General features: G+C 45.9%; 1 protein-coding gene across 1 annotated transcript in view; it reads left to right on the forward strand.

Annotated features, from left to right (window-relative positions):
* Positions 1-15,000, forward strand: part of mpped1 (metallophosphoesterase domain containing 1) — a 33,056-nt gene that overhangs the window by 16,947 nt on the left and 1,109 nt on the right. The window contains exons 4-6 of the mRNA XM_035528617.1: positions 12,133-12,248; positions 12,823-12,936; positions 14,163-15,000. The exon at positions 14,163-15,000 is cut by the window's right edge and continues 1,109 nt beyond it. Coding sequence (XP_035384510.1) covers positions 12,133-12,248; positions 12,823-12,936; positions 14,163-14,281 — 349 coding nt within the window. The 3' untranslated portion in view covers positions 14,282-15,000. The remainder of the gene's footprint in view (positions 1-12,132; positions 12,249-12,822; positions 12,937-14,162) is intronic.

The raw sequence follows: 15,000 nt of genomic DNA on the forward strand, positions 1-15,000 counted from the left end.
AGCCATGTCATCACACACCACTACACACTGAAAGAGAACTGGATCAGTGAGTGAATGGGAGGCAGCCTGCTTAGAATAATGTTTCTGATGTAGAGTTCTTGTTCTCTGGGTTGTCTGTGATCTCTGGCTTCTGTGTTCTCTGCATTCACTGTGTTATCCATGTTCTCTGTTCTGTGTACTCTGCATTCCGTGTTCATTCTCTGTGTTCTGTGTTCTCTGCGTTGTGTTCTGTGTTGTCTGCGTTCGGTGTTTATTCTTTGTTCTCTGTGTTCTCTGTGTTCTGTGAGGTCTGTGTTCTCTGTCTTTTCTGTTCTCTGTGTTCTGCGAGGTTTGTGTCGTCTGTGTTCTGTTTTCTCTGCATTCTTTGTTCTCTGTGTTCTCTGTGTTCTGTGAGGTCTGTGTTCTTTGTCTTTTCTGTTCTCTGTGTTCTGCGAGGTTTGTGTCGTCTGTGTTCTGTTTTCTCTGCATTCTTTGTTCTCTGTGTTCTCTGTGTTCTGTGAGGTCTGTGTTCTCTGTCTTTTCTGTTCTCTGTGCATTCTCTCTGTTCTCTGTGTTATCTGCGTCCTTTTTTTGCTCAGTGTGGGTCACTCTATCATGCTGCCAGTCACACTGTGAAGTTTCTTGGGGGACAGAAAGAGAAACAGGATTTTTTAAATCATTACCAAAACTTTATAAGTCTATACAGTGTAAAACAAACAAGCACAATTGCTCAAAGAAATAGAGATCACGTACGGGAACCACACCTAAACAAAAGCATGACAAAAACAATAACAGCGATGTAGAGGGAGAGAGAGAGAGAGCGGTAGAGAGAGAGAGCGGTCATGGCTCTGGGCTCCTCAGAAGCACTGCCTCAGTTTCTATATGAAATCGTCTGGATGAATTACATTACATTTTCAGTTCTTTGTGTGTGTGTGGGGGGGGGGCATGACACAACATAGTGTTATAATTATTCTTACAAAATCTTCTGCATCTTCAATGCTATTTAAAGCATGACAGATATTTTAAATATAAATTAATATTTAAATATAAATAAATCATTTTTATAGAAAGACAAAATTTTTTGGACAAAATGTAAAATTTTGACAAAATGTAAAAGACAGCTGAAGGTCCCAAACACTTCCGTTCCTTCATTCCTTCCTCCATTGCATAGCCTTGTCAGCGGGTGACGGTCCTCTGCAGACTTCATCAGCCGTATAGACTAGCAGTTCTCTCTCCCTTCCTGTCTCACTCTCTCTCTCCCTGTCTCACTCTCCCTCGCTCCCTGTCTCACTCTCTCTCCCTGTCTCACTCTCTCCCTCCCTGTCTCACTCTCCCTCCCTCCCTGTCTCTCTCTCTCTCTCTCTCTCTCTCTCTCTCCCTCTCTCTCTCTCTCTCTCTCTCTCTCTCTCTCTCTCTCCCTCTCTCTCTCTCTCTCTCTCTCTCTCTCTCCCTCCCTGTCTCACTCTCTCCCTCCCTGTCTCACTCTCTCTCCCTCCTGTCTGTGGGGTCTGGGCTGGGCGTCAGACAGGCGTGAGTGCTGCCCTGCAGCCGTTCCTAATGCAAGCGCTTTCACGGATCTGCTCAAGCAGCAAGCAGCGTGGGCAACTGCTCCTCTCCCCCCTTCTCTCTATCCCTCTCTCTCTCTCTCCCTCCACTTCTCTCTATCCCTCTCTCTCTCTCTCTACTTCTCTCTATCCCTCTCTCTCTCTCCCCTCTTCTCTCTATCCCTCTCTCTCTCCCCTCTTCTCTCTATCCCCCTCTCTCTCTCCCCTCTTCTCTATATCCCCCTCTCTCTCTCTCCTCTCTTCTCTCTATCCCCCTCTCTCTCCCCATCTCTCTATCCCTCTCTCTCTCCCCTTCTCTCTATCCCTCTCTCTCTCCCCCTCCGCTTCTCTATATCCCCCTCTCTCTCTCTCCCCTCTTCTCTCTATCCCTCTCTCTCTCTCTCCCCTTCTCTCTATCCCTCTCTCTCTCTGTCTCACCTTTTCCCTGGTTCTTTCATCCCAGTCTCACTTTCTCTATACCTCTCTCTCTCCCCTTCTCTCTATCCCCCCCTCTCTCTCTCCCTCCACTTCTCTATATCCCCCTCTCTCTCTCTCTCTCTCTCTCTCTCTCTCTCTCTCGCTCCCTAACCACTCCTTTTTTTCTCTTCTCACCCCCCCCCTCCCAAGAGAAGTTTGAAATAATTTGAGTCTCCTGGGTTTTTACACATTCTAATTTCAAACTAAATGGGACATCTGTTTGAGAAAAGGAAGATTTGCCACGGTTGCTAAGGCAACTATCACTCCGTGGGAAAGAGATAGCGTGGGGGGGTCCAGCAGTTTTCCAGACTGAATCACTCGCAGGCTTCAGTAACACACCCATCGCAGGGCCCCTCATGCTGAGTCTCAGCTCTTGCTCGAGCACGTCTCACTGTCTCGTCTCCTCCCCCCTCTGCCACTGGCCCCGATGGACGTCTGTGTCCACCTCTCTTTATCACGGTGAGATTAATGTGTTTGAGACAATTATCATTGTGCACTAAGGGTCTGGCCAATTAAAAGTGAAACTCATAAACAACCTAGTTAAAGCACGACACACACACACACACATAATCACCCTTGTCTGCCCACAAAGTCAGTCATTTCTTGTGGTAATTGATCAGTCCTCATGAAAGTGCTGTAGCAGCAGTAAGAAATGTTCTTTCAGTGGCTGCTGATGGCTCTGTAGTAAGTGGGTCAACACAGAGGCTGCAGAGCTCTTGGGTGGGGGCCAGTGTGGTGAGGGCCCCAGCCGATCTCTGCCTCTCACAGCCAGGGTTTCTGGGGCTGCTGAAAAATACACAGACCTCATAATCTGATCACTAAATGTGTGTGTGCGTGCATGTGTGTGTGTGTGTGTGTGTGTGTGTGAGTGTGTGTAAGTGGTATGATATTGTCTTCCTTAAGGAAGCCCTGGGGCCTCTCACGCTCCCTCCCCTTTTATCACCCAGAAGGCAATAGTTTTGTGTTGCTCCAAGCATTACCATATGACACGTTCTCTAGCTCACACTCTCTCTCACACACACGCATGCACACGCGCACACACACGCGTGCACGCATACCCAAATGCACTCACTCATGATGGCGCCTCCTTGCACCTGCTCTTCACAGTTCAGGCTTGAGAGACCTGGTGCTATCACACACGTAATACGCAAACACACTCCATCACACACACACTATACACCAAACACACCACCACACATACTATACGCAAACACACTCCATCACATACGCAATATACACCAAACACACCACCACACATACTATACGCAAACACACTCCATCACACACACACTATACAACAAACACTCCACCATACATACTATACGCAAACACACTCCATCACACACACACTATACACCAAACACACCACCACCCATCACACACACACTATACACCAACCACACCACCACACATACTATACGCAAACACACTCCATCACACACACACTATACAACAAACACTCCACCACACATACTATACGCAAACACACTCCATCACACACACACTATACACTAAACACACCACTACACATACTATAAACCAAACACACCACCACACATACTATACGCAAACACACTCCATCACACACACACTATACACCAAACACACCACCACACATACTATACGCAAACACACTCCATCACACACACACTATACACTAAACACCACTACACATACTATAAACCAAACACACCACCACACATACTATACGCAAACACACTCCATCACACACACACTATACACCAAACACACCACCACACATACTATACGCAAACACACTCCATCACACACACACTATACACCAAACACACTCCATCACACACATTAGCCTTCTCTAAGCTGTTTGTGTACCGGAGTCATCCACCCAACCCCCCCCCCTCCATTCTGTCTCCCTTCCCATCCTCTACCACTCTATCCCTCCATCCCTACTCCTCACCCCTATTCCCACCCACCTTCATTACGAGAGAGGCTTCCTCTCCCAGAAGACCTCCCATCCACCCTCCGCCCTGGTGCGCATGCCCGCCCCTAACGTGCCAGCTCTAACGTGCGGGCACCGCGGCTCTTACGTATGGATGCGGGGCCTGCCAGTGGGATCTCATTAGCAGTGTTCACTGTGTTGTCTGAGTCCCCACACACATCTCTCCGCACTCTTAAAATCCCACGAAAGCTCGCGCAGGAGGGACAGAGAAAGAAGTGGAGACCGAAAAAATAAAAAAAGAGAAGCTATTGTTGAGAAAACTACCTAGAGGATTTTTGATTTATCTACTTCCTTTCTCACTAATGGAGAAATTGTGACTTTTTTCCAACAGCAAATTGCACTTGGTGTTTGAGTGGAACGGAGGCACGGTGCTGTAAGACTTCTGCAGGTTTTTATGTCCCAAATGAACAGTTATAGTTCAGGCAAACCAGTGCAGTCAAAACAATAAACGCCATTTAAAAGTCCATTTAGGGAGTGTTGGGGAGGGTTTCTGTTGAGATGTTGTGTGTGTGCGGAGAGGCCTGGCTCACACTGCTGGCGTCTGGCACACTCAGGAAAGAGGGTGAGATGTTAGGTTTGACACACACCTGTTATCACTCTGCTTCCTAGCTTCCTAACCCTCTCTCTCTCTCTCTCTCTCTCTCTCTCTCACACACACACACACACACAAGCATGCACACCCGTGTGTACTGCTTACACATACTCAGTATAAAATGACGGCTTCTGGCTGGTGCTTGCTGACCGAGGCACGCACAGGGTGATGTGTCTGGCTTCCACACCAGAGTTTACGCCTGCAGTCTGCAAGCAAACGTGTCACGGGTTGTGAGGAGGGAGTTTCGCCGTCAGCGAGACGAAAATTAATTAAACACACGAAAAAGAAACGGATTAACAACAAAACGTTTTTTCTTTGCATCTTTTCCATTGGACATTTCTTCCCTCTCGTCCTTCTCCCTCCCTTTTTGGTCTCCACTGCCAGCAGGGTGGTGTGGGCTTCAGAACTTTGCTTTCTTCTGCTCTTCTAACAAACGAGCTCCTTGGCTGCAGTTCATGTGTAGACCTACCTCAGACCTACCACAGATCTGCCTCAGACCTACCTAAGACCTACCTAAGACCTACCTCAGGCCTATTTCAGGCTTACCTCAGACCTTCCAGAGACCAACCCCAGTTATGCCTCAGATCTGCCGCAGACCTACCTCTGGCTTACTGTAGACCTACCTCAGACCAACCTCAGGCAGAGGCGGGAAACAACCTTGCCGCCTCTGTCTCTGCCTCTGTGAAAACAACCGAACAGAACAGTTCATCTTTCTGTTTATGGCTGACATCAAAGGGGCCTTCATTAGCTCACATCATCTACTCATCCTCATCGTCTGAACCTGTGAAAAGATGTGAGTCAGAGTCAGATGGGGTAGCTGCTATAGAACTAGAGTATATTCCTGTATCACACACACAGATATACCCCCCCACACACACACATACACCCACACACACACACACACACACACACACACACCAACACAAACACAGATATACCCCCATACACACACACACACACACAGATATACCTCCACATACACACACACACACACACACACACACACAGATATACCCCCATACACACACACACACACACAGATACACCCCCATACGCACACACACACACACACACACACAGATACACCCCTACAGACACAGATATACCCCCATACACACACACACACACACGCACACAGATATACCCCCCCACACACATACACACACGCACAGACAGATACACTCCCATACACACACACACACCCACACACACAGATACACCCCTACAGACACAGATGCAACCCCCCCCCCCCCCCCCGACACACACACACACACACACAGATGTCCATTGATGGCTCTTTGTTGGCCTGTATGAAGTGAACTTGATTTTCAAAAGGAATGTGAGACACTGCTGCTTTTTGCTCTGGCAGAATGTTTAGAGGCTTTGTTATTCATGAGACTGCTGACATTTTTATCAGCAGAATAAAATATCTTGTGGTGTGTTCCCTTTAAATATCCCTTTAAGATGCCCCGAGGGGTAATAAAGCAAACATTGACAGGAGGACTTCACTGCGCTGTACCTATGTAGAATTCAGTCTCATCCATTAAGCTGTGTGTGTGTGTGTGTGTGTGTGTGTGTGTGTGTGTGTGTGTGTGTGTGTGTGTGTGTGAGAGAGAGCACTTGGCTCATCATGGTAATCAGTGCTGTGAATGTTCCCGTTGATGAGTGAGAGTCCACACAGCTGTTCTGGAGTCTGCTGTATGCCCAGGCCAGTGTGTGTGTGCGTGTCTGTGTGTGCATACGCCTGCGTGCGCATATGTGTGTGTGTGTGTGAGAGAGGGAGAAGAAGAGAGAGAGAGAGAGAGAGAGAGAGAGTGTATGTGTGTGTGAGAGAGGGAGAAGAAGAGAGCGAGAGAGAGAGAGAGAGTGTGTGTGTATGTGAGAGAGGGAGAAGAAGAGAGAGAGAGAGAGAGAGAGAGAGAGAGAGTGTGTGTGTGTGTGTGTGTGTGTCTGAGGTGTCAGGCTGAGTGGGCAGATACCTCATTGCACAGATGGGTTTGTCACTGCTGCGCTCGGTGCGTCCAGCCCTGCTGTAGTGAAGCTGTGCAGAGTCCCTGCCTGTACTGAACTCTACACACCCGCTCCGCAGTGTGCTGGCCCTGCACAGGCTCTCATAGACACTCATTACTGGACCATGACACCTGCCTTCTGTGGAGACTCCGCACGTTATCATTTTCTCTCCAAACCGCACGTCTCGTAACATAACACGAGCCCACTCCTCGGGTGACTTCGGGGAGGTGAAGAAAGCGCTTTTTCAGCGTGGTTTCCCAGTGACTTGGGCCAAGTCATTACATTTTTCTGTCGGTGAGATGTACCTCACAGCCGTGGCTGCTAGCCCACATTGAGCCCTCTAATTCAGATCTCCCCACACCAGACGTTCGATGCCAGCGTGTGCTGCCTGATGATTCAGGGAGTCAGGGTAGAAGGAGTACGGTTGGTGTTAGTGACTTTTAACCTTTTAACAAACGCACCTGCTTGTTTTATAGTCGTATTAACTGGAAGTGAAAGAGCTTTTGTGTGTTTTATATTTGTAATGTGTTTCATAAGTGGGTGATGTGTGCAGACTTAATTAGGATGGCTAGCAAGATCTGTATACTGTACAAAAAAACACGGCACTTTACTGAGAGCGAAGTAAGATTGTGGATTAGTTAACGTGTATCATGTGGATCTGTTTTCAGGACCGTCTGTTATGACAGGACTTGTGACCGTGTCAAAAACGTTTAATTAGCAAAGCAAGTGCAAGTCAATTTGATGTTGGGGTTTGTGGTAACTGGAGACTGTTGTGATGTACTTTCCTGAATCATAAAATTCATGTAAAATTGTAGCAAATTCACACATAATTAGAAGCTTTAACCGTTTAAACCGTAGGTTTAATTGAATCAGAGAGCCGAAAACATCATCAGGCTTGGACTGTGTGTGTGTGTGTGTGTGTGTGTGTGTGTGTGAGTGTATGTGTGTCTGTGAGTGTGTGTGTGTGTGTGTGTCTGTGTGTGTGTGTGTGTGTGTGTGTGTGTGTGTGTGTGTGTGTGTGTGTGTGTGTGCGCGTGTGTGTATAGTACAGTTTTTAAACCTTGGATTCTTTTGAACATGCACTGTGTCACACTGGACCAAATGTCCCAAATCTGCCACATGTTAACCTGTGTTAAAAAGAGAGAGAGAGAGAGAAACAGAAAAAAGAAAGAAAAGGAAGGGTTGAGTGAAGAGAGAGGGAGAGAGAAATAGTGGCAACAGGAAACGCTGTGCCAAACAAGTAGAGATATAACTTTGTTTATTGTTCAGGCGCTTACACACACACGCACACATGGACACACGCATACAGACTTCTGTCTGCTCTAGGATGGGCTAACCCTGTTGCGAGAGGCAGATGTACTCTGCCTTCCAGGGCTTCCCCTCTCTGCTTCTGGCTGTGTTTTATTTTTCTGTGGCATTTGTACAGAGGCACAGTACTGGCTGGGGAGTGTGTGTGTGCTTGCCTCTCCTGCTACGCCTGTCAGGGGGGGGTTGCAGTGTGAACATGCCACACACCTCTCTCTGCTCCAACATCAGAGGCACTGTCCATCAGAGCAGAGCAGATATCCCAGTCTCCACAAGCCAGCCAGTTAAACAACGCCATGCTCGAGCGTGTCCAAAACGAGAAGGTCGTTACGCCATCAGAACACAGCGCAATGTTGCAAAAATTCAGAACCTAACAGGTCTGGAAGAAATTGTTAAAAAAAAATCTAAGAAAAAACGAGTAACAACATTAAATACACAATACTCAAATCAGTACCAAAATTAGGTGTCAGTTCCTTTGACAACAATTAAATAAAATGTTACTAAAATAAAACATTTTTGTGCGAATGTGATAATTTCTGTCATTATAAACAAATATCTGACGGAACTTATGAAGTGAGTACATGACACATTAAATGTTACATTTGTTGCCTAATGCCTGATATCTTTGAAAAGAACCGTTCTAATTTAGCTCGTACATCCACAAAGGTGAATATGTGAGTCACAAATAAGCCCCCTCCATGTTCATGCACAAAACTGAAGTATTAAGTCTTTTATCAAAATACCAACTCTATCTTACATGCAGGACCTTTTTATGCTTGATGTTGCAAAATTATGATTAGGCTTAGAATAAAGAACATTCAGTATAAAACTTTTAGAAATTTCGTTCAGTTTCATGTGTAGCTTTTCTTAGTAAATGATATTGTACCTTAAAGTTGTAGTCATACCCATTCTGCCTTCTTTTGTAAAGTAATTTCTATATTTACAAACATATGAAATGCATCTTGGTAAAAAATACCAAGCAGACGTGGTACACCCTGATGGTTGTGATGGCACTGCCCTTTAACCTACAGGAGCAGGATTTCTGCATGGTTGAAGAAGATGCTGGTCTTCTAACCCTCCGTTACCTGTGTGCTGTTTGGAAATGACAGGGGCCAAAGACAGAATAAAGGTCATTGTTACCTATTACCGGCACGTTAACAGTGATGGTTATAGAAAGACTATGCCATCAGCCCAGAGTGTTCGCTGTTTTGTTGGGCATTAAATGTCTCGGGTTTCTCTTAAACCAGAGTGCCGTGTTTTGCATTAACAACGTAGGTGTCCGGGATTAAGCATTAATAAATGCAGCAAACAGGCGATAAACTGCAAAGAGCAGCAGGCCGGCGCAACCTAAAGCAAACGCTGGACCAGCTGGACACCTCCTGCACTGGGGCTACTGTCTGCACCATGCTGCACAGCTGGCATTTGAACCTCTGTACAAAGCATGCTGGATCACGGTGTGGTCAAAGCTTCTCTTAGTGGGCTTTATGGTTGTTTACAAATGCACACCAGGGGAGAAACACACACATCAAACACACATTTCTGTGTGTGTGTGTGTGTGTGTGTGTGTGTGTGTGTGTGTGTGTGTGTGTGTGTGTGTTGTGCATGAGTTGTAAGATTCCCCAGCAGACTTGTGTGACCTGTGATTAACTGAAACAGGCACTCTTAATGAGCCGTTGAGTATGAAGGGCTCAGAAGTGCTTGTTTAAATTCGTGTGAAAGATGGCAGCTTTTAATCAATGACTCTCACAACCTCTTCCACCCTGTTAAAACACCATGGTGTGTCAGAGGCTAAACATTTCTCTAATAATTCCCTCACACACGTTTGCAGCACACACACAGACACACACACGCACGCACGCACACACACACGTTTTCTAGTCTGTAATTAGGGTCATGACACCATCAGCATCATTAATTAACTCACCCAGAGGTGAGTATGGGAGGTCTGTGGACGCACGTTTTTACATTGCAAATCTGCCTTGTCTGTGAATATCCCATGTCAATTCTTTTCTTGTTTTTTTCTGCCTCTTCTCGTCTTTTTTCTCGTTCTCCCTTTCTCTCTCTCTCTCTTGCTCGCTCTCGTCTTTTGGCTCAGTGTGAACTACCTCACAGGCAATTTGAGTTTATTTACATTAAAAATTCCTAAAAACATTAGTAGCATTTTTATGTTGTTTTAGCCTCTCTCTTGCCTGAACAACTCTGAAGTTAACCAACGTGATGAAATATTAACTCATCGACACCCTTCAGCTATATTCCTCCTGGCTACGCTTTTAAAAATTTATAATGGCTGCACTGATATGATTAGGTCATCATAACACTGACTTACACACACACGCACACACACACGTATCTGACCAAGATTTATATGCCATGTAGTTCTAGTTGTGTGTCTCTCTTAGGTTGGATCAGAGGCAGATAAAAGCACAAGACAGGGCAATTCACGTAAAATCAACATGCTTTGCTTTGACTTCTCTGGTTGGTCTCTCGTCACGATCACATGCAGTGCCAGGGGACACAGCATGTCCATGCGAACAGCTGTTCAGAGCTCTCGCTCCTCTGCCTGGAACAGAAGGCATCATGAAAGACACACACCTTCGCGCAAGGTGCATGTCGACAGATCTGTGCCTTGTTTAAATCGATTACACATTGGCATAATAATCTGACCTGGTAAATGCCACAAACAGGACCTCAACATGTCCTTTTAGTTCGTTAATAATATGTTCATTAGCAGTTTGTAAGCAAAATGACATATTCTAGATATTCCACATTTGTCTTTCTCTGTCACTTACATTTTTTCTTAATCAACACTCTCTGCATTTTTTTGATGGCAGACTCTATTATTAATGAAACAGGTTTGTGTGTCTGTTGATGAATCAGTGTATCTGCCTTTATTTCTGTCTTATTGTAGTTATTACAGAAGTGGCATCAGGCACATCAATACAGAATCTTTACTCTATTCAGCATACTTGAGCTCTTCATATGCATTCATGTAAAAATGAAAATAAATTTTTAAATATGACTATTAATATGCAAAGACCATTTAAATGTTTTAAGATTTTAGATGTAAATTATTCACATGGCATTCACTGCACTTCAAATGTTTCATCATAAACATTAAGACTCTGATGTTGGAGATTACTTGAATATTAATCAAATGAAAACAGATGAAAATAAGACTCCATTTTCCATGAGGCATGTCTGTCCTCCTGACCTTCCTGAGATGATGAACCTTCTGGTTGCTATGCATTTGCACTTATAGCTACAACAATTACATGTCAAGTGTGTGTGTGTGTGTGTGTGTGTGTGTGTGTCTGTGTGTGTGTGTGTGTGTGTGAGGGGGTCTGTCGGCTTTGGACATTGATGCATCAAACATCCTATAAAAGTAAATGTTTCAAATGACTGCTCCCTCTAAATTACCAAATGTAAGCAACTTTCACGAGCGAACTGTCACTTGCCGTCACACAAATGTGCATGCACGCGCAAACACACACACACACACACACACACACACACACACGGGCATATCCGACACAGTGGAGGAAGATGGATCTGGGGACAGATTGTTAGTGACATGTTAATTTCTACATCGTCACTCAAGTTTGGTGCATCTGCAATCAGAGTGATAGGCGGAGCTATCAAAGCCTCCTCTGTTTTTCGCCTCCTCTGTCTCCGCCTTCTCTGTCTCCATCTTCTGTCTCCGCCTCCTCTGTCTCCGCCTCCGCTGTCTCCACCTCCTCTGTCTCCGCCTTCTTCTTCTCACTCCGCCTCCTTCTGCATCATGTCCAGCCCTAACTTGCTACAGAACTGCCCTCACTGCCCTCACTCATTCAGTGATCAAGGCTTTTCTCCATGAAACATTTCTATATTAATAGACACCGATTCCATATTGTTATTATTATTATCTTCTTCTACACACACACACACACACACACACACACACAAACACGCACATTCCCCTGGCGTACACCTGCGAACAACTATAAAACACACAAAGGTTTCAGCCAGTTCCCCAGGGTACAGTAGGTGGTGATACACGTGAACAAAACACATTTATTTAAGACCAAGCTTAATACAAAAGAGTCACTCTGATGATGATGATGGTGGTGATGATTGTTGTGCTATTTTGCATCAGAAGACATTAGCTGTGCTTTCCTCCTCTCTCTCTCTCTCTCTCTCATGTGTGTGTGTGTGTGTGTGTGTGTGTGTGTGTGTGTGTGTGTGTGTGTGCGTGTGTGTGTGTGATGCAGGCAGCCGTGGTACTACGGTTGGGGTTTTAATCTGCCACGGGGACAAGCTCTGTTGGACAAGTGGAACCAGATCCCAGAGTCCACTGACATTCTGCTCACACACTGCCCTCCTCTGGGTGAGTCACAAATCACACACGGCCGCTCACACACAGGTAGTCGCAGGCTCGAGGCTTTTCCTGTAATTTGGTTTGGAGTGAAAGGCGCGCCTGCGTTTGCTCGTAGGGCTCGGCAGATGGAGAGTCTACAGACTGCTAAAGCGTGCGAGGAAGGGACGCCGTTCGCAGTGCGGCAAATCCCTCTGCACACAATAAAACACGCACGCACGCACACCCCGCGCACACACACGCACGCATGCACGCACACACATTATGGATATGGCAGGAGGAAGTTTCTCCATAAAGACAGCTGCAGCTTAAGACACCTAGCTCTTGGGCTTTTCGTCTGTGTGACAAAGGCTTAATTCTCACGAGACGGGTGTGTGCTTCTTTCCGCGTGCGCATGTGTGCATTTGCCAGCTCTAAATCAGATTCCCTGCATCTCCAAACACCTATGCTGTATGCGCCGCATTTCCAAGCGCATGTGAATATATGTCAAGAAGATTAAGAGTTGAGCATCTAAACAGCCTGCATTACGGTCTAAGTAGACTGGCTCTGGTGGCTGGGAATGGTGCTTTCACTCGCTGTCATGCAGGTTTCCTGGACTGGGTGCCCAGGAAGATGCAACGCGTGGGCTGCATGGAGCTTCTGAACACGGTCCAGAGAAGAGTCCAGCCCAAACTCCACGTTTTTGGACACATACATGAAGGTAACATTTGCCCAGCCGTAGCGCCCGTACACCCACGCATGCAGGCACACGCGCGGGTGCGATACGCAGCTGCTGAGCATGACAGGCGCGCACGCGGGCTGGCTGAGGAACCCCACCGTGGGCCTGGGAGCTCGTGCACACCTGCCGCCAGGGGATCTCTGCCTCCGCTGGGGAGAGCAGGCCACCCTCTGCCGGGGCTGCTCAGAACTAGATCATGTTCAGATTCACACACACCAAAAAAATCAATTTAGCACTGAAAATCAGCATCGCCTACAATACGACGGGAGGAAATGCAGGAGACCTTGTTTGGCAGTTTGGTTTGAGATATAAGTTTTATAAATGAGCTTTTGTTGTTTGGCTATGAGGTTCAAGATTGGAGTGGTGTTATTGCAAATGAATTTCTTTTCATATCACTAGAAAGAATCACAAAATGATACGATAATTGTGCCTGAAGGGGGAGAATATGTTATGCACGCGTATGGCTGCCAGTGAAAATATTTTGAGCACTATTTTCTAGCAGTATTAAGCTACTGCTTACACAGTCTTTTATTGTGTGTGTGTGTTTTGCCATGACATATATCCGTCATTTACCTTGTAATAGATGAGACATGTAGTGTCATGCATCCACGTAAGCAAGTAATAAACTCCCCATCCATCCTGCACGTCTACGGTGGGCTTCTCAAATCTGCATGCTACCATGCTCTTCGTTTGTCTTTGGGAACAGGGCGTGTGAGTCTTGGGCTGTCCTGCAGCGCGGCATGCCTAGGCACCGGAATCGTGACTTGGGTCTATTTTCACCCTGCGATGATATCTAGACCGTGCTGCTACATATCGCAACTGCGGCATGACGTGTAAAACTGTAAACTAGTTGTGAGCACTCAGCAATATTGCTCAGTGTATTCCTTCATGCTTTTAGGCATAGTTACCTTCCTGTCTTAAAAATCATTATACAAAATAAGATACATGTCATATCTGTTAGAGCGAAATCTTTGAAAAAGAACGAGGATCTGCTAGGTTGCACATTTGCATTTACATATCGTCACAATGATAAAGTGTACAGCTCTTGAGCTCACATCCCTGTGTTATGACCTACACAAGTTATAAAGGCATCCTGCCTAAAAGTATCCGTAGGACCTGCTTGTGACATCAATTAATTTTTATTTCTGAATAAAGTACTGAAAAATATGACTTGCTTTTGTTTGTGTGTCTGTGTGTGTGTGCGTTAGGTTATGGCATGATGACGGATGGAACCACCACGTTTATCAATGCGTCTGCATGTACAGTCAACTTCCAGCCCATGAACCCGCCCATTGTCTTTGATCTGCCCAATCCCAGGAGCTCGTGATTGAACACAGCCACTCCTTCTGCCCTAGATGTCCAATCAGGGTCCTCCTCCAAGTGCATTTGGCTGTGTTGTGTGTGTATAGCGGACAAGATAAACGTTACTATGGACATTCCCATAGAGATCTTCATACGTTTCATGTTTTATCCTCAAACACGGACTTTGTAGCAGCCTCCGTCAAAGACATTTGAGCAGTGTTCAAGTGACTTCCACTCTTTCATTGCACTTGAAACGTGACAATCCCTTGCGTTGGTTAACGGTGGTCACATGGTGGGACCTTGGACCATCCTCCTGACGTTCCACCCGACGTTCCTCCTGACGTTCCTCCTGATTTAACACTGGGCAAGGAACCCCTGGAACCTGGAAACCATCTAAGGCCCTTTGACACACAAAAAAAAAACAGCCCCATCCTTCACGTTCTTTTATTTGTTGGTAAAAATCTAGAATATCTGGAATTGTCTAGAAAGGTCTAGATTATCCCGTAGACGCAGTGAAGGAATTGTGCATTGGAAGCCTCTTTAATTTTAATCCAACCACTGCATTCTTGTTCATTCATTATGCTTCTATTTCCTGTCTCCTATTGTGCCATGCTGCGAAGAAGTTTGTTCGCTGTCTCTTTCATCTCGTGTGCTTGTTTTCTTCCGCCGGATCTCGCTGCAGAGACTCTTACCCAGTGCCATATTTAGGAGAGAAATCAGACACTGGAAGTGTAATATACAAAA

This window comes from Electrophorus electricus, chromosome 7, assembly GCF_013358815.1.
Source record: "Electrophorus electricus isolate fEleEle1 chromosome 7, fEleEle1.pri, whole genome shotgun sequence".
In the NCBI taxonomy this organism is placed as follows: Eukaryota; Metazoa; Chordata; class Actinopteri; order Gymnotiformes; family Gymnotidae; genus Electrophorus; species Electrophorus electricus.